This window comes from Rhinolophus ferrumequinum, chromosome 10 (genome assembly GCF_004115265.2).
Source record: "Rhinolophus ferrumequinum isolate MPI-CBG mRhiFer1 chromosome 10, mRhiFer1_v1.p, whole genome shotgun sequence".
NCBI classification, from domain to species: Eukaryota; Metazoa; Chordata; class Mammalia; order Chiroptera; family Rhinolophidae; genus Rhinolophus; species Rhinolophus ferrumequinum.
The window spans coordinates 7,647,262-7,672,799 of NC_046293.1; the positions used below are offsets into that span (position 1 = coordinate 7,647,262).

General features: G+C 44.7%; 1 protein-coding gene across 2 annotated transcripts in view; it reads right to left on the reverse strand.

Annotated features, from left to right (window-relative positions):
* GRAP2 (GRB2 related adaptor protein 2) overlaps positions 1 to 25,538 on the reverse strand; it is a 64,539-nt gene that overhangs the window by 18,982 nt on the left and 20,019 nt on the right. Inside the window, exon 2 of one of the 2 annotated variants that reach the window (XM_033116142.1) lies at positions 3,806 to 3,897. In XM_033116142.1, coding sequence (XP_032972033.1) covers positions 3,806 to 3,883 — 78 coding nt within the window. In that variant the 5' untranslated portion in view covers positions 3,884 to 3,897. The remainder of the gene's footprint in view (positions 1 to 3,805; positions 3,898 to 25,538) is intronic. The other variant, XM_033116143.1, reaches the window with a different exon arrangement.

Here is a 25,538-nt window from a genome sequence, read left to right on the forward strand (position 1 = left end):
ACTTTACTGTATCTTAGTTCTTATAATGCTGCCTAAGTGAATACATTTCTGGGTCACATGGCCTGAGACTAAGTTAGATGTGGGAAGGGGAGAAAATGTATGGTTGGAAGAATTTTAAAATTGGATGGAATTACAGCTCTTAGAGGCATAGCAGAAATCTGAAGTACTGAAGAAGATAATTACGTAGGATTAACTCTTAGTGCTTTCAGGTCACTGTTGTAGTAGGAAGAAACAGGGTCGAGTTAGACGCATTACAGAAGCAGATAGAAATGGACTGGGTCAAGGACATTTTTTAAAATGATGACAAATTCAACTGGTGCTGTGTGTAGCTGCAGGTGCAGGGGTTTGTGACACGAACACGAAACACCTGACTCCTGACTTTTCAAATGTTTCTCTCACGAAAAAGTGGGATCAAGTCATTTGGCACAAGTTCCCTGTCCGCCATTTTGTTCACCATTCTGTGATCAGCACCTAGTGAGCACCTGCTGTTTGCACTCAGGTGCTGGGAATACAGAGATACATAAGCTGGGGACTTCACACTGGGGAGCTCACTGTCGGAAGTGGGTGGGTTAGTGCTGAGCTGGGCAGACATCTTTTGTACCTTCTAATGAAAAAATCTGTTTAGTCTTTTAGCACTCAAGGCCAAACACGAAAGAGCATCCCAGGAGTGGGTTGCTGGGTCAGTTGAAAGATGGCTTTGACAACAACTGTGAAGCTCCTGGGGTGTGTTACTCAGCTCTGGGAGGAGGGACCAACGTTGAGTCACATGTAGAGACCCACTAACCACCATGATCCAGCCGTTCTGGGAGGCTTGGCCAGCAGGGCCCTCTCCACTTTTCTCTTTACTACTACAGCTGCAATGGACGGAATTTGAGAAGAAGGAGGGGTTTGGCCTTCTGTTGGAATTCTTAATGAGCATGTGTTAGGTTGGTGCAAAAATAATTGTGTTTTTTTGCAATTATTATTATTATTATTTTTTATGTGGGAATCAAACCGGCGGCCTTCGGTGTTAGGAGCATGGCGCTCCAACCACCTGAGCCACTGGGCTGCTCCTGCAATTATTTTTAACCTTTAAACTGCAATTACTTTTGCACCAACCTAACAGAAACTCAACAATTCAAGAAAGAGGTACAGAGCACCTGTTTGGGGCCATGATTTGTGTTAGATGTTGGGAAGATGCAAAGACGACCCCGCATGGCTCTGCCCTCAGGAGCTCACAGACCAGTGGAGGAATCAATCGTTCATTCACTCTCCACATTTCAGGGAGGGTCAGCTTTCTGCTGTTCTAGACACTGAGGCAGACCAGTCCCCCCGCCTCACAGAGCTTTGGCAAATGGCCAACACGTAAGTGGCAATCAGGATCCCATGGATAAGGGCAGCAACGAGAGTTGGATGCACCCTGCATGCGGGCACGGAGCCTCGGCCTGCCCATAAATGACTGTCATGTGAGGCGGATCACAAGTGTCTCAAATGAAGTGTGTGTGAAATGCTGCGGAAGAGCTAAGGAGGGAGTGATTAATTTTCCCAGAGCCGTAAGGAGGGGGAGGATCGGTGAGGGTTCTAAGGCAGAGGCGTGTGTGCGGGAGAAAGGCATTCAGGGCATGGGAGAAAGCCTGAGAGAGGATGTGCACTGCAGAGTGACCTGGGGGCATCAGTACACAAAGGTGTGTGTGTGTGTGTGCACGTATACGCGTGGGTGCTGCACATGATGGAGTTGGGCCGTGGGTTGGAGCCAGATGGCTTAGATTTCAATCAATTGGTAATGGGGAACCACTGAATGCTTCTGAGTAAGGAAATGATATGATCTGATTTGTCTTCTAGAAAGATCCCTCTGAGACTGGTATTTAGAATGATTGAAAGAGGAAGAGACAGGAGGTGATGAGGTCAGTCAAGGGGCTGGGGCAAACTCTCTGTCTGAAGAGTCAGAGACAGCAGGAATGAGCAATACTGATATCGGGGTGGCCATTTATTAAGCATCTGCTTTGGGATGGCACCATTACCTCTAATCTGTTCCATGACACTGCAAGGTAGATACGGCCTCCAATTACAGATGAAGACACGGAATCTCAGAGGGGGCAAGTGACTGGCCCGAGACCACACAGCTAGTAAGCTGGGATTCAAACTCAGATTTATCTGGCTCTAAAGTCCATGCTCCTTTATATTGCATTAGGCTTCTCTCTAGCGAAGAAGGGGATTGCTTGAGAGATATCATGAAAGAAAAATATTCAGGGCAGAGGATGGGGTTCAGGAGTCAGACAGAAAGAGCTCCCTTCAGATCCAGGAGAGGGACAGTTAGCAGTGTCACATTCTACAGGTATTTTAGTAGGGTCCGTCTAGTCCACACTAAGGAGATCACTGGTGGACTTTAAGGGAGCGTGGAGGGTAAACGTGGGATTCCAGGGGGTCACTGGTGGACTTTAAGGGAGCGTGGAGGGTAAACGTGGGATTCCAGGGGGTTACTGTGGAATGAACAGGAAGTAAGGGAGTAGAGGCACCCAGCACAGAGAATCCTTCCCAACACTGGCAACAAAAGAGAGGAAAGAAATTGGGAGTTGGATTGAGAAGCTGAGTTGAGGAAAGCTTTTTTTTTTTTTTTAATCTTTCCTGGGGAATAGGGAAAAGTTAAGGGAGATATTAGGTTCTGTTTGCAATGGGAGATGAGGGATGGGAGTTGGCCCCCTGCTGGCCTCTTCTGAGTGAGGACACTAGTCACAAGGTCATGCAATACCTTGTAGAGAAGAAAGGGACTGCTCGCCATGTGGCAGATTCCTTTGTGACCTTGGTAAGATCCCAAAGAAATGAAGGTCACCTTTTCCTGGATAAGCAGCTCAAGGACATTTTGACCTTGAGAAGCTCCAACATTGAAGGCACACTTTTTGCAACCACATTACTAGATCTTGCAAGACGAGAACAGTTAGAAGGATAAATACTGGCGTGGTCAAGTTCCAAACCAAGTCCTCCTACCTGGTTTGTGTTCCACAGACACTTTCTGAGTCGCCCTCTCATGTACTGAAAAAGTGCTATCTATAGTAAGCGTAGTTCTTAGTGGTGAGACAGTGGTGGCCTCAGGGCTCCATGTGGGGGTGCTCTGAGGCCAGGCAGGGGGGCACTAGCATCACAGACTCCCCAGCGGCCTCTTGAAGGCCTTGTGCTCTTCTGCACAAAACGGGCTAAGATGCAGTCTGTAAGTGTGGGGCATGACTGTCCAAGAGGAACTGTCCAAGGTCTCCTCAGCTTTTAAGAAAACTGAGTGGCTGGGTGTGCATGGCCTCTGTTGAGCCATGTCTCCGGCAGCACCTTTCCCAGGCTGTCTCCACCCTCCATCCTCTTCTAAGTTCCAGCCATGCTGAATCTCACAACACTCACAGAAGTCCGCATGGGCTTGCTCATTTCTGACCTTTAGCTAAAAGCCCAACTCACCTTCATTGCATCCCTGACAACTGATGCCGTCACACGTTCCCACAAACCCATCTTTGGAGGTAGGATCACTTGTTCCCTCACCAGTGCTCCCCAAGCTCTTAGATGAGAACATCTAAGAGCCCTTTGGATGGATTTGTTTCCCCCTCCAGAGACCCCGAGCATCTCAGGACAAGGATGGTGGCTATGCCAACTAAATTTCCATCACCTGGCCTGGTAGATGGCCTACAGGTGCTCAAAAGGAACCCTTTTGGTTGAGGTGAACTTTTCTTTTTGAAAGGAACTGTGTGTCCTGCTTAGGAAACAAAGGCATGGATTGTTAGATTACGCAGTGACCAGACCAGAGTAAACGAAACTCCCGGGGCGTCCCTGGGCCCCCATCACCTACCTTCAGAACATCGCCAGTGTGAAAGCTCAGTTCATCCTCACCTGTGGCGGTGAAATCAAACTTGGCGATGGCTTCCATGTTGTAACACAAAGCTGGAAGAGAAATAACGTGGTCATTGTGTCTTCCTGCCAGGAGAAGGGCGGCAGAACAGATGGTGTTGCACAGCCATCTTTGCAGGTGGTAGGCGAGGGGTCGAATGTCTCCAGGCTGGGACGGAGGCGCAGGCGCACAGTGCTTACTTTTGTTTTCAAGAAGAGCTGCCGGAGCCTTTAGGATCTGCTTCCTGGCATCATTCTCTGAATCTCCAGATGCCAGGAGCAGGAAATGGAAAACAGCGATGCCTTACCCCGTTCCTTTCATCTCCCTTTGTCTGTCCTGGCCTGTCACCATTTCTGGGGCATCTCCATTTCTGGTTGTTAAGGAAGGAAGAAGACTTGCTATCATGTCTAACTTGAGGCCTGAGGGTCTGGAAAGACTGTTCAGTAAACACGGTCCAGAGGCTGTCCCTTGGCAGCTACAGTTAAACCGGCAGTGTTAATTAGACAGATGCCACTGTCTTTTTTACATCTGAATCATTTAAGAGAATTAGACAGCACTGGCCAATGGGGAACTTCCATCCTTCTGCATGGTTTGAGAGTAGAAAGCATCCTGGTTTTAGAGTTGGGATATTCAATTAGTCAGATTCCTTATTGTATTATTATAGTGTAAGCCAAGCACATTTCGAAAATTCTTTATTTTAATATTTCTGAATTGTGTTAAAATATTGACCTTTCCTAGTAATAGATGAGACCTGTGTAAAGATAAATAAGTCAACCTACAAATGAAATATAGTTTTTTTGTTTGTTCGTTTTTAGGAGACAGTGGGGGGTGTAAAACAAAGAGAACTGAGTCCTAATTTTATTGGTGAATAGCTGTATTATCTTGGCAAGTAACTAAACCGCTTGGAATCTCAGTTTCCTTATCTATAAAATGGGGGGTCATAATATTAAATTAATAAGGATGTGAGATTAAATTAAATAATAGATGCAAAATGTTATACAAGATAAAACTAAGTCGTATTTATGTCTTAACATAATTTGACGGAATGAATTTATCCTCAGCAAAGGTAGCCTGGCCAAAATCAGCACAACTTTTCTTCTGATTTCTCCCATCTCCTGTAAACTTTTCTCATTGACATTTGGTGTTTATTCTTCATGACCCTCAAATCTTTTGCTAAGACGGCTCCTGCCAGAACACAGTCTTGAAAGCTGTTGTTTGGCATTTATGTTTTGCAAAATTTGCCTAAGTCTGAAACCCTTTAGGTTAGTAAACCCCAAACCTAATTGTGTTTAAGTGACCAGTAAACTGGGACTACAGCTGTCCTCTCAGTGGGAATTTCTGCCAAGATTTGGGTAAATAGGACGGTGGCTGCCTACTGGTAGGAGGGTGCAGCAGTCAGCGATCGGGGGATTAAAGCTGACTGCAACGGTGGTGATAGCAAGGGGCTCATTTTTTTGATTTTTCACATTTCCTCGGTCTTCCAAAGGCAATTTGTAGAGATGAATATTACCAATCCCAAAGATAGAGATTAAGCAAAAAATATTTCCGGAGCCAAAGTAAAATGTCATTGCTAACTGTGTGAGCTTTATCACCAGTCAAAACTTATTTCCAAACCAAAAAAAAATGTATACTTTTGGTACACTTTCTTCAAGATCCGTCCAACTAAGGCAAATGAAAATTTTTGTGACCTAGAATGACCCACTCAACAGGAAGGTGTATTCTGCCCTCCTTCGTGAATGCTAAATGTCTTTGCTGATTTGATTCACCCCATTACTTTAACACTCAAAGCTTCCCCTAATTAAGGCCTTGCCTCTAGTTTGCATCACATTAAGATGTGGGATTTGTGGGTCACCCTCCCGGCATCAACAGCAGACACTGGCTGCCTCCGGAGATCAAGTGTCAGGTGAATGGTCTTGAAAACCAAAATGCCATTTCTATGCAAATTTACCTTAATAAGCAGGATGGAGACAAGGCGGGGCAAATGCTAAACATATTAGAAAGTCACATAAATTAGGGATGAAAAAAATATCCAAGGCATGCTCTAGACATGACCTTGAGCTTGGGAAGATCTTTCCTACATTACATATAACTCAGATCAGCTCTGGGTGCTTGGGCCAGGCTGGCTCTAAGTCCCTTCAGTGAAAGGCTGAGGCAGAAGTAAAATTGTTTCTGAATGGTGGCACTTTTCTCTCCCTTCCCCCAGGAGGCAGGTGGCGCAGCAAAACCAACGACCCAGGCACATCCCAGAGCTCCCCAGCTTATAATATTATTTCTTGGCTCAAAAACCGCCAATTAAATAGGCCCACTCTTCATGAAATCACTTTGAAAAAATTTGTTGGTATCCTATTTCCATTTGTGAAATGAAATCTGTTCAGATCCTGTTTGGAAGGAGGGAGATGCCCAGGGTGGAGTGGGGTGGGCTCTGTTTTTGTTCAAATCATGGGGCTTTGTAAATTCTTCCCTCGAATTTACCATGTTCTGCTTCCCTAATAGTAGCAGAGAATGGTAAATGTGCCATCCCTAGGGCTCGGTCTCTGTTTGATCATAGGACAGCATGGACATTTATATCCCATTTCTCTACATCCATTAGTTTTAATTTTGAAAAGTTTTAAATTACCAGGGAAAAAGAAAACTGAACTAACATAGCGTATCCTTTTGTTTTATAATCTGTACCTACCACCACTGCACACCGCATCTGGGAAACATATATATATATATTCACACACATATATATGATGAAGACGTAAACATGGTAACAACAATTTCGAGATAGAAAAGGACGAGAGAGAGAGAGAGAGAGAGAGAGAGAGAGAGAGAGAGAGAGAGAGAAGCTGCCTTAAGAATTCAAGAACGCAATGGAGCCTTCTTGATCCTGCAATAACAGTGCTTCTGACCTCAGGGGTTGATGAAGACAGAGCCATCTCGTCAGAGACTCTCCCAGATGATTTTCCTGCCAGTGATCAGCTTTAGAAATGGCCGAAATGCTACGTGCCATAGAGTGTGAATGAGAAGTGACAGTATCTGCTTCCCGCAGCCTCCCCCTACCCTCTCCAACCCCAGTGACAATAGCATTTGTCCGGGAATCCCACCTTAGAACCGTGCCCCCACGGCTACCTCTGCTTCTCACCAGCCCTCTGCATCTGTCTCATTTCTCCTTTTAGGGATTGCACGAACATCCATCAGCAGCCTTGTGACACAGGTCTGCTTCACCACAGGCTAACACCACACAGCACTTCCCCCGGCACAGTTTTCTCTGTCCTTGCATTTCCATTCAAGCTTCTTGTACCACCCAAAAACCTGAAAAATATTCAGGCTATATACCAGGGATGCTTATCTACTTGTATAATATAGTCACCACAGAGGATGAAAACAAAAGCCACGACACAGTTCTTTACAATATCCCTTATTTGAAAGCAAGATTACGTGGACGTATTCCGAAACAGGGTAGTTACCATCAAAATGGAACCAGGCAAGAAACTGCTTGAAAGATTTCAGCTCCTCCTAAGCTGGCTATGAATAACCAAGGTTTCTGTTTTATGCATCTGTTAAAAAGAGCAATTGCATAACATCACAAAGCTGTTTGAAGATTCAGGCTCAGGACCCATCAAAAGAGGGAGCCAGGTCCTAAATTGAATCAGTGACACCACTTCCTATTTTTCCGGGGAGAGCTCTAATTTGAAGATTATACGACTTGCCCCAGTTTATATTGTAATTCAGCTAAGATAATACCTTGAAAAAAGAAAGAAACACTGCTCTTTATAAGTAGATAGTTGACTCTTGAACAACATGGTAGGGGGACGTATGGGTGTTGACAGTCAAAAATCCACGTTTAACTTTTGACTCCCTGTCGTGCGGGGGACCCTGCTCGCTGCGCCATTTGTCATGCAGGAGACCCTGCTCGATGCGCTATGTGTCGTGCAGGGTATCATGCGGGGTCTGCGGTCCTGCTCCTCACACAAGAACGCAGGATATGGTGAGGCCAAAAAGAAACACCCACGGAGCCATAGGTAGGGGAGTCATACCACTATACTGTCACTGGCGGCTGGGTTGGAGACACAGGAACCAGGAGCAACACAATTCTCAACCCTCACTGCACTGCTTGCAGGCTCAGCCACCATCTTCTTGGTAGTTCCCATTTTTCTGCTAGCGTAGCCACAGCAGTTATATTAGTGGCCAATGGTTCACTGGTTACAGCTGACGGTCAACTAGCCACAGCTGATGGCCATTTGATCCCAGTCGACGGCCATTTACTACCTGAGCCAGCACCTTTCCATGTGAGGCCGAGAGCCCGGAAACTGCTTTTTGGGGCTCTGCCCCCACACTCCCCCAAAACGTAATTGTCCCTCAGTATCCATGGTGTTTGGGTCCAGGACCCTCTGCAGATACCAAAATCTGAGGATGCTCAAGTCCCCCATACAAAAGGGTGATCAAAGCATACAGTTGGCCTTCACATCCAAGGTAGACTCCCAAGCTCAGATGGAAAACAGTATGGGTATTTATCGAGAAAACTCCTTGTATAAGTGGATGCCCATGGTTCAAACCTCTGTAGTTCAAAGGTCAACTGTATTGCTTGCAGCATATTTACCAGGACATTAGCAACAAACATAATTTGTGTGAATTTATCTTGCGCATGAAATGAAGTGATGGAATAGTGAGGAGTTTACATTTTAGGATTTTGGCTGCAGCTACCAAGAGGAGCTTGGCTAAAAATGTCAAATGATACCAGCCATTGAACTTGACCTATGCGGACCCTTGGAATCCACAGCCTTTCTATTGGAGACAGTGAGAAGGCAGAGGCTTATTCCCCTCTGGAACTGACAGGGCCAGTGCCATGACCTTCCAGTAGAAAATTTTATAAAAAGATTATAGCCCAGCCTCACTGTACAAAATAGATAATGTTCTTGAAAAGTTATTATGAATAGAGTGTTTGTAAATGGAATCATATTAGCCTGCATTAGGGAAGCTCAGTCCATAAAGGAACCCGATAGTGATTCCTTTTACAAAATGAAAAGGAAAATTTGTTATGCAAATCACTACCTTTTAATTTATCCCTTTTAAAGTCTGGATTTCCCGTCACTGAGTCTTAAAACAGAGCGCACTTGTATAACCCTTGTAACACCTCACAGCCTGGGTTAAATGAATAATAGTTTCCCTTTTCTTAACTCTCAAAACCCTTTTGAAAAACCTCTCCTATTGATATATCACATTCTACCTTGGTGTATATATAGACTAGGAACCGTCAAACCTCTTCTGGAAGGCCCAGAGAGTAAACACTTTTGGCTTTACGGCTGTTCAGTCTCTGGCACAGCCACTCAGCTGTGCTGTTGTAGTTAGGGAGGCAGCTGGAGAGAAGAGTGAAGCCATGGGTGCAGATGGTTCCAATACAACTATTTATGGACATTGAAATTCAAATTTCATGTAATGTGGACATGCCACAAAGTACTCTTCTTCTTCTGATTTCCCTCCAACCATTTCAAAATGTAAAAACCATCTCCGCTTGTGGTCAAAAATACACGATGGGTCAAATTTGGCCTACTGGCCGTCGTTTGCCAGCCCCTGGCGTAGACGTTTATATCTGTATCCTGTCTCCGCGAATAGTCGGTAAACTTCTTGAGGAGAAGGGTTGTACCTTAGTGAACAGAGCGCGGGCTTTCGGAGTAGATGGATGTGGATTTAACTCTAAGACGTGCCATTTACTCCCCACATGTCCAGTTTCCTCATCCGTAAGATGGGAATGAGCACACTTACGTCGTGGGGCTGTTGCCTGTGGATGTGTACAAAGATCTTGGTGCACAGCAGGCATCCAAGCAACGGTTATAGTAGTTGTGTTGTTATTTACTCTTAGATTCCCTACAACACCTGGCCAGTGCTTAGGAGACTCTTAGTAATTGTACGCTGAGTGAATAAAAAACATGATAAATGACCTGCCATCAGAGTTACAACTGTCATTGATTTTCTCGGGGAAGGGGTGGCAGATAAAAGGACCCTTTACAAGCATCAATTAATTTCCCATGTAAAGGTGCCCTGGCTTCTCATCAAACTCAGCCAGAGATCAGCAAACAAGCACTCCCACTAAAGGCCTGATTTATTGAATCCAATAGAGGGCAATGGTGCACCCCACACCGTGGGTTCCATATTGTAACTCTTCTTTGCATCTTGAGTCCCCACAACCTTTATCTAGACAGGTTTGGCGATTGTCCTCATTGGCTCTTGTGTGTTTTAAGGCATTTAGATTTTGACAATTCAAAGAGTCTAAAACCCATAAAATACAGACTTGCTTAGATGGAAAAGAATTGGAAGTCATCTGCTCCTACACATTTCCTGATGCTTAAATCCCCTCTGAGTTTCCTGAAAAGGTGGCCCCCCGTTCATCTCCAAGTGACGAGTCCCTCACTCCTGCTTTTGATTCTAGGGTAATGATCTGTGTTGAAACCTCTGCTGTTTTTCTTTTGTCTGAACCTTCCAGCTGTGGCTGGAGACTTACTGCCTTAGTTATCTCAGCATCCTGTTCTTATGTCCAATGCCCAGTAAGAGGTGACAAACTAAGGCACAAAGGCTCTAGCCACACCTGGAGGGTTCAGATAAAAGGACACATACAGTAGGAGTTTCGACACAAATCATTAACCTTGAAAATTCGTAAGCGTAGGATGGATAACTACCTAGAACTCACCTGTCAGCAGCTGTTTAGCCTTTTAGAGACCAGAATCAATCTATTCTGGGAAAGAAAGTGAAAAAAGAAAAAGAAAAAAGCTGAGCATGACCAAGAAATTAAGGGCCGGTGCTTCCTCATTTGAGTTTCTCAAATGACAACATTTTTGCTCTATTTTAAACCAGCAGAATCCCTGCTAACAGGAGACCATTAATCAGCTGGCCATGTTGGAAATGTTAACCGTCTCCCTGAATGTCTCACAAGGCTTACATATTGCTCTACTGTGCCTGCTCTTGAATTACTTCTAACTCATCCTCTGGAGCCTTTAAAATAGAGACCCTAAAACCGTATTCTACTAGGATTCTGCTGCTTTCTCTGGAGACTCAGCTCTGTGGTCAGGTGCAGAAGGCGAAGTGGGAGTTGGATTGTGGCAGCTATGACCCAGCTTGCAGGTAGCCACACACACGTGGGAGAGGCCATCAGTTGACTCTTGAATATAACAAGAGTTATATTCTTAGAATATAACTCTATGTTCTATATAACAAGAACATAACCCTTTTAAAGGTTTAAAAGGTTTCCAACCAACACTTCATATGCTCACCTGGACCTTCCAAGTCAGATGCAGGACCATTTCTCTTTAGTTTCAGGACCCCAGGGGAATAAACAGCTTTCTCAGGAGGACCTGGCCTGTTTCCACAGGCGCTTTCTCCATGGGATATAAATATGTCTGATTTTATTGCAACCAAAGTAAACCAAGAGAAGCAAAATACACGCCACCAAACCATTTCTGGCTGGTTGGCTGAGATTTTGGTACCCTGTGCAAGTGTCCGCTTAGAATGATTTTCCACACATTCTTATTTTCCTCTTGTTCCCAGGAGACTTGTTATATCCCCCTCCTAAGCCCCAGGAAAGCACAGATCCCCTGCATGACTGGCAGGGGTGACCACGTGGAACTGGAGGGGCTGTCCGAAGCTTGTGCGAGAACAATAATTCCTCACAGCGGATCTGCTGATGCTAGATGTGGAGACCACAAGGAGGCGGCTTACGAAAGAAGCTTCAGGGCGTTCCCCATCTATCTGTGTTCCCCACATGACATTCATCTCCTGGTTGCTTCACTTCTGAGGAAAGCAGCAACAGAGCTCTCTCTGACGGCAGGTAACTAATGGGCAGTGGGTTCCTGAGTGAGACACGAAGAGTGGGCAGGCGAGCTGAGCTCTTCTCGGCCCCCAGTCTGGGACGGGCCTCCAGCTAAGCCCATCGCCCCGCAGTGAGGCCGCCCGTATTCACCCCGATCTGAAGACCTAACCACCTGACCTTCTCTCTGCAGTGCTCCTCCTGCAGACCCTCTGCCAGCCTCTGAGGATTTCAGTCCCCGCTTTGGCCTTGCCTGGACATTTCTTCCTATTTCCCAAGTGGGAACCATCTCCCCAGCTAGAAGGCATTTGGTTTCTAGGTTTGGAAGACAAATACATATATTTCAAAGACTTATAAACTTTACACAACCAGAGAGTCCCTTTAAATCCCTCATATCCTTATTTAATCAAATTGCTGTTCAGCAGGCCTCTGTCTGTCACTGTGGATTAGGGCGATTTCATTGGTCTCAAGGATGCTTTCCTCTTTTTTAATTAGCTCCTCTTGTCCTGCGTAAGGTTTTTTGTTTCTTGGGTGAGAGGGATATTGAGGGGAGGGAAGTAGAAGAGGAGGAGACAAATCAGGAGGCTGCCCGCCCCCCCAGGCAGGTCCCCTTTCCTGCCTTGCCCTGTAAAGGGTTGCCCAGACAAAGGGTTATTTGTTCTTCCTTTTTCTGATTTTTAAAAATTTTTTTGTTACATTAAATTATATTCCTTTTTCTGATTATTTATTACCCCATTCTTCTTTAATCAACACCAATCTGATTTATAAAACATAACTTCTTTTAGTTCAAAGTACATCCCATAAAATCTTATTTGCCCTCAAACTTTTTGTAAGAAAAATATCTTTTTGTTTAAGTGTAATATATATAGTCTACCAAACTCAAGCAAATTCAATCCTTTTCTTCCCAACTTGCCACTCTATGCAAGGTGAGGTTACCAGCAGCTGTGGGTGTCAGACAGGTCTGGTTTCAAATCTGTTGCTTACTTGGTAGCTGGGGAACCTTAACCTCGCCAAACCTCAGTTTCCTCTTCAAGAATCCAGATCATAACCCGGACTCCAGAGTTGTAGGGAAGAGGATGTTGAATGCTCGGCTCATAGTCGGTGTTCGACGGTTTAGCATTTTTCTCCAAAGCATTTTTTCACATCTCAGCTATCTACCATCATTCCTTGTAGAGAAAAAATTTCAAAACAGTTTTTAAAGTGGATATCCACCAAGCATGTCCTCCTTTTCAGCAAGTCCCCATTTTTCCTCACTCACCCTGGGCTAGTGCTAGCTTCTCTCTACTCTCCATGGAGCCCCGGCCACAATTCATCAGAAGGTACAATGCCTGGTAATCAAGACAAGCCAGTAAGGAAAGAGAAAAGAGCACTAACCAAAAGGAAGTGGGGAATGGGAGACTGCGAAACAGAAAACTCATCTGGCTTCTAAACCTGGCGGTCAGCCCAGAGCTCAGTCACTGCCCTGCTCGCTTTAAACAGGAAGCCCTGGGGCCGCCACATTGGGAGAGCACCCAGACCAAGCCTCACCAAAGTCTAGAAAGAACCAGCTAAGACCAAGTTCCATTTATTGAGATGGTCTATCACGTGCCAAAGGCTTCACAAATGGTCACCCTCTGCAAGATGTATTATTATTACCATTCACCTTGTATAGCCGAGAAACTGAAGCTAGAGATGAGCGCACACGTCTGCTGACTCCTTACCCCATGAGGCCTCTGCCCGTCCTAGCGAAAAAGTAAAAGGCTTGCACGCGTTCAGGATAATTGCTAACTAGCTTAGGGCCCCCTGCACCTTCCTGAGTAGCTGTCCTGCAGCCAAGAAACTGATGGCAACAATTCTCTCATTCCCATGAAATTCAAGCCCATCACTCCTTGGTCAAAGAGGCAAAGACTGCAATAAACCTGGCTGACCTGGACCAAGCAATCATGTGCTTTGAGGCAATTGCAGAAATGGAAACAATCTCAGTTAATAAACTTACCAGCTACTGTTCTGTTCTTTTCCTTCCCTCTCCGTCCAGTGTTCTCTGTCTCTGTCATGGTTTTCTCACCTTTCCCACCATCAACTATCCCTACAATATATTCTGCTTTTTTTCAAGTTCTTTTCCTTTCTCCTTGAAACATTACTCACTTACCATGAACCCTAGTTAGAAAAAGTATGTCTAAAATGCTTTTGTTTTGAAATCTCCTATACTTTTCTTATTTAAATGACACAAGAAAATGTCAATCCCAAACCACAACAAAAATGAAACAAGAGAGAGCCCACTAACCCTCTGGAGATGTTTCTTCTAGTCCCACTCTGCTGCGAGACTGATGGATCCGGTGCCATTTCCTCGTTTTATCCTTACTGTTTCCTAAAGCAATAACAACTGTCTCCAGGGACACCATGAATCGTGCTGTCAAAACCCCAACATGAATGAAGCATTAAAAATACCCACCCAGCATCAGAAATTATTGAATGAGCCCTATAAGAAGGGCTGGAGGGGTAGTGGTGGATGTGAGTGTAAGTGGGAGAAAGAGACAGACAGACATTTTACAAATCTATAGGCTTCATTTTTTAAATCACTTTCTATTTTCTATTCAAATCATGATTACCCCTCAAAGGTATCCGCAGGGTTTATGGCCTCTTTTCCTTCTCCTCCCTTCTGTTCACTTCATGTTTGCTTCTATCGGTTTGGTCTTGGAATGTGTGGCTAATTTATCATATATTTGAAAGGCTCCCTGGTCTTGCCCTGGTGTCACCAGGGCTGTGATACCAACACCATTCACAAACGTTACAATACACTCAGCGTCCTCTTCCCTTTCGCTCACCATCTGGCCTACCTTAATTCTCATTTGGACAAAGCACAGAAGGTAGAGTAGATGGTTGCATAACCACAACTACTTTACTCTTCTTGTCACTTTTACTTATGTTCCCAAGCCCCTATTTATTACTGGAATGAGTGTCATTTTTCAGTTCGCTGGTCACCAAGCTTGCAAAAGTAGACATAACCTGTGTAACATTGCTTCATTCGATATGTCTTTCCTGAAAAGTTGGAGGTAATTACATTTTTATACATCAAGTCTCCCCATAAAGGTCCTAAAAAGCTGCCAATAAAAGGAATGATATTGCAAATTACTTCCATCAAATGAATAATTATAATAGTCTCATTTTTTTGGAAATTTAGGTCCTAATTTGAGTTTGCTTAAACTGAGGAACACCTGTATTTGCCTTGTTTAAAGTAGCACTCTTTTTTTTTTAATTGCCAGTTTTGATTAAGTAGGGCCCTAACTCTTAGGTTCTCAAAGTTCGAAGTGACCCCAAAAGTTGGCCCAATTTTTCCCTACTTTATTGGGATGACAGAGCGTGGGCGTGGGGTGGGGTGCAACTGGGAGGAGTGGACTAACATCTTGGTGAATTGTTATATCGAACCAAAATGTCTCACTGTGATTTTCAGTCTGAATTTTGCCCCAAGAAATAAAAACACTGACTATATGAAGATCATGCTGACGATTCCCCAAATAAGAATATCCCCGGGATCCCCACCACCCTCTATGTAACAGGGTTCAGACTCCTTGCTCTCTTGGTCAGTTTTCTCAGGACACATTGCAGTTTTTCAATGTTCAATATGTGTTACCTAGAATTGAACCCAGTGTTCAAGATATGGTCTGAGCCGGGCTGAGTAGAATAGGACAATTTAATTACTTCATCTGTACAGTAGATTTTTAATAATGTGTCACGCTGTTGGTTGTTGGGGAGTTTAAACAACAACTATGACAAAACCCCAAGTGTTTCCCAGCATGCAGAGGGGTCAAGACAGGCCTCTTCACTTCTGCAGGGGATTTTTTGGAACCAAAATGTGAGGCTCACCTTTAATCTTTTTGACTTTTGTCTTGTTTTTGTCCTCCCCCATTGGCAGTTTCTTCCATCTGCCACATAGATTTGTATTCCTACTCTCTGGTTATCTCTTTCGACGCGTTTTTTCCTAAGCAAACTTAATGCCATTTTGGTCTTTATTCCATAATAAATGGAACATGGGCTTTGGCGTCAGGCAGAGCTAGGTTCGAATCCTGACTCCTCCCTCACCAGCTGTGTGGTCGTAAACAAACTGGTTACCTCAGAAGTCAATTTCTTACCTAAGACTCCCTCTGGGGGTCTTAACCTATTAATGAACATTCTTTGAGTATCAATCGAAACCCACCAGATTAAGCACTTATCATTTCGCCTGTCTTTCTGCATTTTGTTCCCTAGGGTATCATGAAGAATACAACCAAATGCCTTGCTGAAATCACTGTGCGGGGCCTGTGGCCATTTCCTCATCTACCAGTCTAAGAATCCTCCAGGAAAAGAAAATAAACCAGGAAAGGGTCAGCTCTCCTTTGAGGGTCATACTTGGGGAAATGCAAAGTGGAAGAAATTCATCTTCTTACTCACTTCCACTCTTTCGTGTTTTCTATACCCTGCTCATTGTCCTCTTTTCCAGGCTGCTGAGTTTCCTTTTATTGTGTCTTTCAAACAGGCTGCTGTTACCTTACCTTCCATGCTCCATTCTCCCTGTCCCCTATTACACCCGCTTGAGGGAGCGAAGACGCCTGTGTATCAAAGCTTTCTGACAAACACTTAATGAGAGCCATTTGCACATTCAGATCCACTGCCTTCCAGATGGACTGGAGATTCTCCTGTTGTCATTTCAGGCCTTCAGCTATCTCTCCCCATTCTGTCTCTCTAAATTGACTTCAGAAGACCACATACCCCAGGCAATGTGCTTTAGTAGTTTCTCATTGTTTCCTAAGCACCATATCTTTGCATCTGCACTGCTTCTCCTTCTGCCATCTAACTCAGGCTGCGATGTACAGTTGTGCAGGTTGTTCACTGCACAAGGCTCTTGGCTGAGACTGCAGTGGAGGTTCAAGTCGATCAGGTGCTGTTCTAATCAGGCCGTGGGTCCTAGTATGGGGCTGGATCTGTCTAAAGTGAGGGGCACATTTTCCTAACTTAAACAAAGTCACCTGGTCTGACTTCATCTGCTCCCTCCAGGCCTTAGCCAGCCCCTGTCATACCCTGTGCTCTCAGTTGCTTTTATTCTTCTGGGGGACTCAATATATCTACCCCTTGCTTGGTACCGCTGCCATGTCAAATGCAGTGGGCAAGTGCATGGGCTTCTGGGGTCAGGCAGCCAGAATGCAAAGTCTGACTCTACCACTAGCTATCTGGGTGATCCTCAGCAAATTATTTAATGCTCCAAGCCTCAGCTTCCTCATCGTTAAAACAGGAATAATAATTTGTGTGCCTGCCACACAATGGGATTCAATAGTCATCGGCTATTGCCACTGTCTGCACCAGGAGTCAACATTGACTGAGAGTGGTGGCTGTCAGGTAGCGTGAATGAGAAAGCGCGTACCACACCTAGGAAGGTTGCTAGATAACATACAGATTGCCCAGTTCAGTTGGAATTCAGACACCCAACAGTTTTCTAGTATATCTCAAATGTTTACTTTCTCCGCGGAAATTTCAAAGTGTTAAGAATAACAGCAAGGAATCATTTGATCTTTTCCTCTCCAGTCTGCCCCGTCGTCTGATCTTTCCCCTCACACGACGCCCATCCCACAATATTTCATATGTGAAAATCAGGAAGCGGGTTAACCTGTGGGATGAAACCTGAGATCTTGGAATGAAGCCTTGTGAAGGTTGTGGTTTGTACACAGAAGCACATATTTTCTCATTCATGTATCCTGTGAGCCACAAAATGTCCTACTTCCTGTACCTTCCTTGTGTTATTTGTAACTTTTAATATTGTGTGGATCAAAAGGTATCCTTTCATCATTTGGCATTCTGGGATAGTATGTGTTTTGATAAGTGGGCTTTATATATCGAAATTTCTGTTTTTATAAGTGAATTTTCTTGTAATCCATACTTGCAGTAAAGCAGAAATCCTTTAAGCCCTCTTACATATTCAGATATCCCTCTTGTGATTATTCTGGCATTTCACATCGTTATTCTCAAATCTATTGTCTGCTTTCTCATATCTATAACCTGTCAAATTTTTCCATGCTTGGCATTTGCACCACAGTAAAAAATTCCTAGGTACCAGCCCCAGTACATTATTAGTCCCATCACGCAATGGCCAGGTTGACATTTACTTGTATCACCATGTATCTAGTACTGATGACAAATAATCCTCAAATTGGTTGCTCCTCCCTCATCCTTTCTTTATATAATTTGTGCCTTCCTAGAGCCTTGTCTCTTCCTGGAACCATTGCAGAGGAAGTTACTAAACCACCAGCAGTACCAAATGTGGTTCTGTTCTTTTCATAATCTCTTTTTTTCATCGTTTTTCACATCAAATCCTCCATTATTGACTCCTTGCCCAGATTCTTTTCTCTCTCTGAACTCTGAATGGTCAGGTAGCGGCGATTTCTCCTTGGGCTAATCCTCAGATTTTGTGCTGCTTGACCTCACCGGGCTTTCACGCTCCGTATCTTTTTCAGTATCTCCTATGCTTTATATATTTGCTCAAGCAACACTTAGCGGGCCCTACTTTGTGCCAGGCACTGCTCAGCAAGGAGATCCATCCTAGACTGCAGCTGGCTCATAGTCCTGGAGGACAGACCGATACGTCAACCAAACAAGTGAGACCGGGGGGACAATAGAGCCAAACATCAAGTGGTTGAGGAACCTGGAGGAGTGGTTCTTAATCCAGCTTGGGATGGGACCAGGGGCAGCTTCCCAAATGAGGTGACAAATAAAATGAGCCTGTGGACAAGTAGAGGGCATGGACAGCACAAATAGAGAGAATGGTACATGTAAATCGGAGTTGGGGAGCCTGGTTAGTTTTATAGCCGTTGTGGATGGGCGGGAGATGGGATTGGTGATGGGGGCGGGGGCAGAACTTGGAGGGCCTTGTGTAGCTTGCCAAGGACTTTGGACTTTTTCCCAAAGGTGATGGGGAATCGCTAAAAATTTTGATAATATTCGCATTAGGAAATATTTAATCTGCTGGCAGTATGAAGACTGGAGGGCAGGGTGAACTGGATATGGAGAAACTATTGTAGTAGTCTTGGCTAGACATGATGAGGGCCTGAACCATGACCAAGAGAGGCCATGCTCTTTTCCTTGACATTGAACCTTTGCCCAAGCTTTTATCTCCATAGGAAGTGCTTTCCACATATCATCTCATTTAACGCTTACAAGAACCTGAGAAGTAGAATTATTTTTATATCCATCTGACAGACGAGAAACAGGCTCAGAGAGGTTACATACACACCCAGGTTCACATACATCAACAAATAGGGGAGCCAGGACTCAGACTCAACCTGTGCGCTTAACTAATGTCCCTTGTCTCAACTCGAGAGAATCACTGTGACACTTTGGCCAACTGGGAGTGACTAAAACGAGGGTAAGTCTAAAGCAGCACTATCCAATAGAAATATAAAATGCAAACCACACGCTTAATTTTAAATATTCTAGTAAGAAGTAAACTATTTTTAATAATTTGTTTTATTTAACCCAATATATCCAAAATATCATTTCAACATGAAATCAGTGTAAAATATTATTGAAATAGTTTGCATTCTTTTTGCTGAACTAAATCTGGTGTGTGTTTTATACTTGTCGTGCATCTCAATTTGGCCCCACCACTTCTGAGGTACTTAAGAGCACATGTGGCTAGCAGCTACCATAGTGAGCCGCGTGGTCTACAATGGCTCTTTCACTTCTGCTGCAGGCAATTCGGTAGATGACGATAACATTTTTGGAGACAAGGGAATATAGGAAGAAAAGGTAAGTTGGAAGGAATCTGAAATGTGAAACATCTAAGTAGAGATTCCCAGCGAGGGGGTGAATATGGAGGTGTGGATCTCAGCAAAAAGGTCTGGGTAGACATATAAATTTGGGAGCTATCCTCATTACAGATGGTTGTTAAAACCCCAGGTGAGAAGGAACCCACACGGGAAGATTACGGAGAAGCACTGAGCCTTTGGAGCAGCAGGAAAGAATGGACGCCTTGTGCAGGGGAAGGAGTTCATTTGTAGCAGCAGGAGAGGCATCGCCCCTTGAATGGGAAAGGAGGGGTGTATGAAGAAGGTAAGTTTGTGTCAGTAAAGCGGGTGGGGAGAGGAGGCAGGAAGTAGGCCTCTAATGGACGTTGGCAGGGGTTCTCTTAGCTCTTCCTACTTCTTTCTTCTCTTCTGTAGAAAAATGAGCCCTGGTTTTCATACCTGACTGCTTACAAAGTCTATATGCGAAAAACGGAGGAAGAGATCAACAAAATGTAAATATTTGTCCAGCCCGGGACTAAAACCAAGATGAGTACTCATTTCTCCTGACTCCCGCCTCATTCATATTCTCAATCTCTCTCTCTCTCTGTCTCTGTCTCTCTGTCTCTCTCTCTGTCTCTGTCTCTGTCTCTCTCATTAAACTTTTTATTCTGAAATAATTATAAACCCACAGGAAACTGCAAAAATAGTACAGAGAATTCCCCTGTACTCTTTATCCTGCTGTCACCCTACTGGTGACATCTTACAGCACCACAGTACAGTATCAAAATCACCAAACTGACATTGATACAATTTTATTAACTAGACTGCTATCCTCTCTTGCCATTTCCTAGCAAGACGTGCCCTGAGTAAAAAGAATCAAAATGATGTAAAACGTAATGTCCAACCAGGTCAAGAGCCTTGTGTGTGTTCAAGAGGTTTTATCCCCTTAACTAAATGACTTGCATCAAACACAACACATAGGTGTCACCTAAATGCTCGGGCCCCAAATACCTTCTTACAGCCACCTGTAATTTGTACCATCATTATGTAGTTAGACAGGGCTCTTCACTCTCTGTGTAGCATTATCTCGTTATGGAGAACAGCAAAGAACAGACTGTTCTGTTGTTCCCATCAGCATTTACAACAAAGATTGTGTGACTCGGAAGAGAGAAGCAAGGTGTTCAGGGCTATACTGCTCTACCAGCCAGGTCCTGCTGACTACAGAGCTCAAGCTCAGGTAATAATAACATGGTCCGTGGCTATGTAATGCCCCCATTTACACAGCAGAAGAACAATGGGTTAGGAGGGAGTTAGCATTCAGATTAGTGACTTTGTCCAATTTTCAAGTAGGGAGGATTTCAAAGAAACGCACAGCACCCAACACAACAGGCTACTCAGTAAATGGTAGGGGTTTAATCTAACCAGCTCACAAAAGAAACAGACCCAGAGGAGACAGGTCCATTCCTCACAAGGAGACTCAAACAAAGAACTGGAGAATTCTCTTTGCTACAAGGAAACAAAAACCAATGGGAGAAAATTAAGCCAGGTTGGGGAATAGTGGCTGTCCATCAGTCAGATTCAGCCCAGACGAATAACCCATTTATTAACAGAGTGAGAGAGTTCTTCTGTATTTTCACTGTAAGTGAAAATTTGTTAACAGGTCAATATGGAATGACTTTCTTTCTCTTTTGGAGATAAATGAGCGCTAGTTCTCAAAAAACAATGTATCTGGCAAGAGGTAGAAGACAAAAGAAAGAAGTGTTTTGTCCATTATGATCTGAAAAGCAAAGGAAATACATGTTTCTGGTAGCTGGCTGAAAAGTTTGACCTTGACAATTTCTGAGCTGCTGAAGAAGGAAACATTTAGCAGGAATAGGCTGAATAAGAGTAGTCAGATATCCTTAGGCTGAGTGATCTCTACGAATGACCTTTCTCCTACATGGGCCCCTTATTTATTTTGTGTATCTATACTTTCCCTTACATTGTCGCATATTTTATCTGTGTTACCAGTAATAAAATAGTGTTTGTCAGAGTCAAGAAGACAGGCTGAGAGCCATTTGCCATTGTGAAGACAAACTGAAGGGAACAGGACCCAGGGAAGGGGGTTTCTTATTCTGTCGTAGCCCGTGGAAAGCATCTCCAGCCCTCAAGCACCGAACAAAGCAGCGTACCCATGAGGAGGGCAGAGGAAATAGCTGAAATCAACTCAGCTTTAAAACGGCTGTTATAAAATAGTCAAGGGTGAGAAAAAAAAGTCACATGTTTGATGGACTGGCTCTACATTGACTGGAGTTGAAATTCAGTCATGAGACCAGATTTGTCATCCACCTCTCCTATAACAATACAATATGGCCAGTTGTTTGGGGACGAAGCAGCCTGCATTTCGAAGTCTGTACAGATGCCTAAACAGACCCCACTCCCCAGTCAGACAAGAACGCCCCCAGCTGGGACTTAAACGCCCTCTTTTTTATAGCCTTTTTTAGCTGTTGAAATGTGAGAAATTCCTCCCGTATCTAGTCCACTGCAGGGGACTGTTTTTATCAGGGTATTTCTACCCCAGCTCTGAGACACGTCACAGATATTCCCGCGAAAGTTCCACAAGTCCACAATGAGATAAACCCCATGCCACATGGACTTGCACAGCCAGGCAGGCAGAGCCTGTGGTGAGTCTTGTCACAGCACTATTCCCTGAGCTAACTCTGAACTGCAGGTGGGCAAAGTGGGGGGTGGCATGGACGACAGGGCAGAATTAAAATGTGATCAACGTGGCATCTCGTTTCTGTACTCTGTTCATCTTTTGCAGAAGTGAACATGGAAAAACGGAAGAAGCGAGGAGGAAAAATAAGGAAGCGAGGGCCCCTTCTGGGAAAAAACAATTCTAGCCCTGAATTCGCAACTGTGCATTCCACCTCAGAAAGCCAGTGATTTTTACTGAGCACCTGGTGACAGACGCACTGAGTTTGATCCAGGCTGGAGCCGAGCAAGGGGTGGCAGCTTCTGCTTTAATCTTTCTCTATCTTCCTTCCCCATTCTAATCACAATAAATATATTTATACTCACTTGATTATGTCAGCCAGACAATGCTCCCCTAATTGGCAGTGATCAGGGCTCCAGAATTGCTTGGGCGAACCTGCTGTCTCTTTATCAGGCAAAGCGATAAGGGGCCGCTAATGCAGTCCTCATTAACAGTTTCCAGTGGAATAAGAAACAGTCCCCTGACTCTTGCATGGCAGTGAATTTTCCTAACAGCTCCTCAAGCCAACCCTTGAGGAACTCAGACTTACATGAACCTCCCCAGCATAGAATGCTTTTATAAATCTTCCCACCCCCGGCTCGGGTGCACAGGAAAAAACCATAGCCACTTCCTTCTGCAAGAGGTTCTTTTGTTCTTTTGCATTTTTTCTTTTAGAGGGCTTATGGAGCTAACTGTCATTTTTGGTTCTTGGTTCTTTGTACATTTCAGGGACATCTGGCACACAGTTGACTGCCTTTGCTAGCTCCAGTATGTGCAGTTATGTACGCAATCTCCGCTGCGTGTGCATTTAACACTCTACATGCATAATTCATGCATGTATAATTTGGAGCTTGAGTACATTGGTATATTTTAAGTGTGACTACTGCCATGCTGATTATAAGTAATTGCTCAGTAAATATTTATTAAGTGAACAAATGCACCAAGAAGGCAAATATCATTCATTCATTCATCAGACCTTTAAATGCCTAACATGTGCCAGGCACTGGGCTAGATGTGGGGTGTTCAGTGACGCATCCCCACAGTTCCTGCCCTCAGGGAGCTCACTGTTGGAGGGCAGAGGCAGGCCCCTAAAGAGGCAATTAGAAGACATCATGGAGACACAGTGCTGGAACTCTGTGCAGGGCAGCATGGGGGCTCCCAGGAGGGAGACTTGGTCAGCCTCAGGAACAGGCAAGGCCAGGGGCATTTCCTGAAGGTGGTGAGGCCTAAGCAGGGGCCTTCCAGGGTTTCAGACCAAGAGGACAGTGCAGTCAATGGCAGGACACGAGAAACAACAGGGTGTGAGCAGAGAACTAGACGCCAGAGGAGCTGTTGTGGGAAAACATGGAGGCAGGGATTTGGCAGAAATGAAGTGGGGGCCCAGGTAGGGACTGGATCTGGGGGGGGGGGGGTTCTGGGTAGAGTAAAGGAAAGGAGCTTCGATTCTCTCAGGGCCAAAAAACTCTTCTGGATTCTGCCAGAATTTGTACACACACATCCACCTCAAAACAGAATTCGGACTGGCTTTGGACAGATCTGCTCTGTTTGTCCCGCATTGCTGGAGTGCAGCCAGGAGATGTGGTCACTCCTTGGATCTGTCACTGATGAGCTGTGTGAGCTGGGCAGGGCTGGCTTCTGTGCAGGTAAGCCGAGGAGGTGGGCTTTGCAGGCCCTGAAATCGCTCCCAGCTTTTATACTGTAAGGTGCCCGGATTCTCTGAGGTCCGCGTATAGGCCACACCTGGGCTTGTTCCACGTGCAAACCGTGGGGCTCTAAGAGAACGAGGCTACTTCAAAGCACCGCACATCACAGTGCCACTGCCTTGCAGTGCGGGGACAGCTAGGTACACGGAGTGCAACTTTACAGAAATCCCTCAGAAGGATTCCCAGATATGTACCACATGAGGGAGATGTCCCACTGTCCCCAGCATGGGTCAGGGTCTCATTATCTCAGTTCTGAAAACCCCCAATTAAGTTCATAGCACAGATCTCTGTATGATTTAGTTTCTATAAAGCACTTTTTAGCTCACATCCTTTCTGCTCAACAACTCTTCCTGATTCCACTTGAGTTATAGAATCAGGCCCAAAGTCCTTAGAGAGGCATTCGAGGTCATCCCCAATCTATCCCCTACCTTATCTGCCACAACCACCACCTCCGCCAGGTGCGAGCCCGGCAGTGGCGTCCATGAATGCTCCCACCACTCTGCCTTTTCTCGCTCCGGACTGCCACTAAAGGTCCCACTCAAATTCAAGTCCATCTCCTCTAGGAATGCTATTTGGTTACCCCTGTCCTCTTCTGTACCCTGTGTGGCACTTACTGACCATCTTGTTCATTAGTGACTATTAGTTTCACTTTGTGGTTTGTGTCGTACCTCCCCAGCTAATTAATTTGTAAGCCCCAGAGGATAAGAACCAAGCCTTTCCTCACTTGGTAGCATAGCACAGCGTCCCGCTGAGGGTAAACATTTGCTGATGGTGCGTTTCCTACATGATAGCCGCTTCGAGACTATTGAATAAAATCCACGGAAAGGATGATTATTATCACTCATCATCGTGCTGCGGTCTGAAGTTCTTTTCCCTTCATCTTGGGAAAAAGGAACCTCGGAGAGAGTCGTTTGGTGTAACCATTTTGGAGTAACGAGATTGTGAAACATTCCTCCCACAATTCATAAACAGATATATTTTATATGCGTTACTTTGGAGCTTAAAGTTCATCCAGGAAAGAGCTATTTCACAGATGAAAAGGAGCATATGTGCAACCCACCAGGAGGAATAATCACTCTGCTAAATTTAAAGGGGGAAAGCAACTGAACACTCCAGCCTGAAAGTGGAAATGGTTTAACATTGATGTGGGAGACTTTTTCCTGTGAGTGAGTGAGTGGCAGGATCGTGTCTCGTGAAACCGAAGAATGGAAACACGGACCGCGGGAAGGCAAGGAGTTGTTAAAAGAGGATAGTTTACTAAACAGCAAAGAAATGCAGCTCCCGAGTGGGATGGGGCCCCGTGACTGAGGCAAAAGTTCTTACTTTGTATACCTTCCCTTGCCTGTTTGGGGAAGGGGGCTGGCGCCTTTTAATGGAATTCGTCTATCAGGTTTGTTCTGTTTGTCCATCCTGAAGGGATCAGCAAAATAACCCATTCATATCTGTCAGATCTGCTCCGTTTGTCCCGCAAGAGGAATTTTACGAGATAATTTATTAACCTCAAGGCGCTGGTACATTTTGTCCTGGAGAGAATGAGTTACTTTAGAACCTGGAGTTTTAGAATAGGGCTGTCTTTTGTATATTTTACCAGGGACTTTCCTGTCTGCCTAACAACATGCTAACTAACCTGTCTCAGCATCACCTGACTGGAGAGGAACATGAGTGACTTAACTAATTTCTGCCCCTTCCCCCAATGCTCAGTTTTTATTGTCTATGTTCCACTGCGCAGCTCATGGGCTTTTTC